At 38.3% G+C, this 4,887-nt stretch overlaps 1 protein-coding gene across 5 annotated transcripts in view; it reads left to right on the top strand.

The window, feature by feature from the left end:
• The window catches only part of RALGAPA1 (Ral GTPase activating protein catalytic alpha subunit 1), a 205,992-nt gene that overhangs the window by 136,830 nt on the left and 64,275 nt on the right, over window positions 1-4,887 (top strand). For all 5 annotated transcript variants that reach the window (XM_019551375.1, XM_019551376.1, XM_019551378.1 and 2 more), the window contains 2 exons: window positions 488-1,352; window positions 3,955-4,026. In XM_019551375.1, coding sequence (XP_019406920.1) covers window positions 488-1,352; window positions 3,955-4,026 — 937 coding nt within the window. The remainder of the gene's footprint in view (window positions 1-487; window positions 1,353-3,954; window positions 4,027-4,887) is intronic.

The raw sequence follows: 4,887 nt of genomic DNA, 5'->3' as shown, positions 1-4,887 counted from the left end.
TTGGACATCTGGCTCCCTTCCCCTCTGGGTCCTCAGCGCTTCCCCAATTGTGTAGGGCCAGGGGTGATCCTGTTTTGAGCCTTGAACTAAATCAGGGATGTCTCCCTCAAAGTACTGCTGTATCAAAATATAAAAATCTATTGCAGTTTTAAAGGTTTGACTTTTAATAATAAAGTAGCTCTCACTTTATCAACAATTTCAGATCTATTTTCAGTAGATTAAGAAATACCATCTTAAAAATGCTACTTAAAAACAACAGTAAAAATAAGTTTTAAAACTATTAGAATAGTTTTCTTTTTTAAATTGTTTAATATGAGTTTACTTTGTTCTACGTTCTTAAGACCATTGTTCTTTCAAATCTATATTTTGTATGCGTGTGCCTTACTTTCAGTTCTTATTCTCAAAATCCCAACTAATAAAATCTAAAGTGTCTCTATGTTGCTTCCACAGACTTTAATTATAACACCAGCATTTTTTTCTCTTGCAGTGAAAACCCATATGCAACAAGGATTGATCTCCGTTGCAGCTCGTACTGTAGTAACTCATTTAGTGAACCATTTAGGCCACTATCCAATGAGTGGAGGCCCTGCCATGTTAACCAGTCAAGTTTGCGAGAACAATGATAACCCTTACAGTGAAAGTCCTGAACTTTCTCCTGAACTTTTTGAGAGCCCAAACCTTCAGTTCTTTGTACTTAACAATACTTCTTTAGTCTCTTGTATACAAATCCAAGCTGAAGAGAATATGCCTGGGGGAGGATTGTCTGCTGGACTCGTATCTGCTAATTCAAATGTCAGAATTATAGTGCGTGATCTGTCTGGTAAATATTCATGGGATTCTGCAATTTTGTATGGGCCATCATCTTTATGTGGATCATCACAACACACTTCTTTGGCGCTTTCTTTATATCAGCAAGAAAAGTCAGATGATGCCCCATCTTCCAATGAGTTCGTAGAAGATGTAGCTATAAGGAATGGAATTGCACTCCATGTAAAAAGAACATTTAGAGAAACTGTGCCAACATGGGATACAATTAGGGATGAGGAAGATGCTCTTGATGAGCTCTTGCAGTATTTAGGTATCACTAGTCCTGAATGCTTACAGAGAACAGGAGTCTCACTCAATACACCAGCTCCTCAACCAATCTGTATCTCAGAAAAACAGGAAAACGATGTAATCAATGCAATTCTTAAGCAAAACACAGAAGAGAGAGAATTTGTTGAAAAACACTTTAATGACTTAAATATGAAAGCTGTGGAACAGGATGAACCAACCCCCCAGAAGCCCCAGTCAGCATTTTACTACTGCAGATTACTTCTCAGCATACTGGGTATGAATTCTTGGGATAAAAGGTAAGAAAAAATGGGTATGCTCTTCAATACAAATTACATTTGGTTAACTGTTACTCAGCAGTGTTCTTTTATGTGATTCTTCCTTTGTTGTCATTGTATTCATCACTTCATAGGGAACAGAGCTGCTTAGGCCAAGAATGCCTTTGCCCAGATTTTAAGATTGGTGCAGGAAGCTTGTTCGGAGGAGACTATCCTTACTGTCTACCCTGCTTCCGTCACCCATCTCAATTTAAAGAACCGTAAGTGGGTAAATGCCCGCTTCTGCTTCCTGCCTTGTTCCTTCAAGGAACTCAGGAAAATGAGGTAGTATGTCATTGACAGAGCCATGTTCTGGGGTAACATTGGATTCACTGTTGCCCTGGTACGCAATCTGCCTGGGGAAGAGCATACAAGTGTACTTTTCCAGAGAAGTGCACAGACACAAGCCAGCTGAAAAGGAGATTTTTCCCCTCAATTATTTCAATCCTGATCACTTTAGTTGGTGTTTAAGATGACAGGAGGTAAGACATTTTTGAGCAAGAGATGCCCCTTTATGTATTTGTGGTGTCATTTTTTTTTAAAAAGCATATAAGATGCATATCCCAGAATTTTAGTGTCTTTCTGAAATCATCACTCACCATTGAATGAAATGTGGAATTGATCAGCAGGATTAGACATCAAGATATTGCCATACTGTGAAGGAAATAGAATAGGTCTGGACAAGTAAAATAACCTGCAGTCCTATGAACGAAACTTTTTTCATCAAGAATTTTGGCAGCAAACGTGCGGTAACTGTTCTCATTTGAGAACAACAAGCAGGATTCATCAAAAGCTAGTTGTGCCTAATTAACCTGATATCTTTCTATGACCAGTTCCATGGAATTAGGGAGAGAAGCAGACATGATGATATGTCTTGATTCTAGCAAAACCTTTGACACTGTCTTCCATGACATTCTCGTATGTAAGGTAAAGACTTACAGGCTTGATGAAAGTAGTGTAAAATGGATACACATCTCATTGGGTCATCAGATTCAATGGCTAGTCATGATGACTAGATGTCCAGTTAGGATGTGGTACAGAGCAAGACTCTCCAATGGCCTGTTCTGGGTAGGCTATTAATATCTTAATTATTGATTTGGACGATGATACACGTAGCAAATTTGCAGACAGTACGAAGTTGGGTGAAATTGCAGGCATATGAGGGTAGGTTTAGATTTAGAATGACCTTGATAAGCTAGAGACACGGTCCAGAATGAAGAAAATCAACGAAAATAAGTACCAAGTTCTATACTTAAGACAGAACTGTTGCATTCACAAAGACAAACTGGGGAATGATCAACTAAGCTGAAGACTGCAGTCAAGGACCTGGGCTGAATATGATCTACACTTGGCTCTTGTTGCAAAAAGAGTCACTGTATATTAGGTTGTATTAAATGAAGTGTCGCTGCAAATTAAGTGGAGTGATCTTTCCACTCTGTTCAGCACTGGTAAAGCCTCATGTGAAGTACTGTGTCCAGTCCTTGGTCCCACACTTCATACTAGAAAGAGCCCATCAGAGAGCAACAGAAATAACTAGAAGCCTGGGAAATGTGACATATTAGGAAAGGCTGAAAGAATTAGGGTTATAGTCTGGAGAAGACAAGATGAAGGAGGGTGAGGGAAGGCTTGATAACAGTCTTCAAATACCTAAACGATACTTTTAATGAGGATGCAGAGAAACTATTTTCTGTGGCTGCCAGAGACAGATCTAGAAACAATGGTCTCAAATTGCTGCAGGGGAAATTTAAGCTGGACATTTAGGAAGAACTTTCTCCATAATGAGTATACTTAAACATGGATTACCCAGGGAGGTTGTAGAATCTCCATCCTTGAACATTTTTAAGAGCAGTTTACATGCACTTTTGACTGGGATGATTTAATTGGGGATTATCCTGTTGTGAGCAGGAGGTTGATCCATTCTAGCCCTACTTTTAAATGATTCTTTTATTCTTAAGCAGGCTTTCAGTTTGCCAAAGCTGCTTTTTTCCCCCAATGGTGCAGTTCTTGGCCTCATTTCAGCATATGTTATCAGCAGTATTTTAAGTAAAATTTTAAGAATACAGGCAATTGTTTTGCTATACCGTAACTATGTGTTTTGGGGTATGGGTACTTGTTTTTAAGCATTTCAGCTGACTGGGTAGCCAGTTGGCTGTGCTTAGCTTTGCTCTGCAGTTCAGGAAATCAGAGTTCAATTTTCAGGGTTCTCATTCTCAAGGACGGTTGATTATGATAGTATCCAGTATTTCTAAACAGTTATTCCCTGGTCTGCCAAGGAGCAGATTATATAGGCACCATTCCTCCATAGGCAGGGATACTGACTATAGCTGGAGACACTAAATTCACAGAAGAGGAAAGTAAAAGGAAGTAGGGATTAAACTCAGAGCTTTAAGAAGAGTGCACAAAACTTCCCAGAATAGAAATTGTTTGTCTTTCCTATTTGAAAGGTTTCATTAGAATTTTGAAAAAGCAAAAATACAAGAACAATTCTGGGCAATTTCATGAATAGAACTGAAAATGTGTTCTTGTACTCTCCTATATCCATTATTGAATTTGTGCTGAAAATGCTTAAAATTATTTTGTTTAGAAGAAGCTTTCATCTCTTGAAGAAAAATGAGAAGTTACTTCGAGAACTTAGAAATTTGGACTCACAACAATGGTAAATTATTAAAAGAACTAATTTATTTGAATCAGTCATTTTATTTTTCTAAGTGAGTTTTTATTTAAATAGCTTTAGTTTATATAGAAGACTTAACAAATTTATGTCCCAATAAATAAATCATATATACTACTTTTTGAAAACAGTACCTGCAAAGTATAGGGTGAAATGAAAATTTGAATAGAATACCATGAAATAAAATTAAAACTTTCAAACAATTAATTTATCTGTTTAATATTATTTTAGTATGTTCCATGAAAATCATTGTGCAAGCATCTACTGTACCTAGATATCTAATAAAAGAGATGGTAATGTTAAGATGATGTTGTTGCCATGACAGTCCAGTATGTGAAAGGCAAGAATTCTTGTGGGTATTATATTGGACCAACAGCATGGCTGGTACAGACATAGGTAAGCTTTTGAATGTCATACTCCCTTGAGCCTCACTGTGAAGCCTGAAGAAGGTACTGGGACACCCAAAAGCTTGCCTATGTCTATCCCAACCGTGCATTTAGTCCAATATAAGGCACAAGAAGAATTCTTGTCCCTCGTATAATGAGAGAAATTTCAAAATTCAATGACAATAGCTTGGAATTAATTCTGAGAATTAAAGCCATCAATATTTTACAGAGTATGGAAGTGATTGGAATTGTGGCTCATAAGAAAAGCTAAAATAATTTCCCTGCTGCTTGAAACCCTAGCCAGTGCCATAGCAATGAAGTTGAGTGCCCAGGGCAAAGGCCACAGCGGCAGCCCACCCTCGTCCTGCTCAGGAATCTGGGGGGCACATGACCTCACCCCCCCATTCTTGCCTGGGAGTGCATGCAGTGGCAAGAGCCACCCTTCCCCCATCCCCATGCC

Source organism: Crocodylus porosus, unplaced genomic scaffold (genome assembly GCF_001723895.1).
Source record: "Crocodylus porosus isolate Cpor-Errol unplaced genomic scaffold, CroPor_comp1, whole genome shotgun sequence".
Classification (NCBI taxonomy): domain Eukaryota; kingdom Metazoa; phylum Chordata; order Crocodylia; family Crocodylidae; genus Crocodylus; species Crocodylus porosus.
This window is presented reverse-complemented; position numbering and strand designations above follow the sequence as displayed.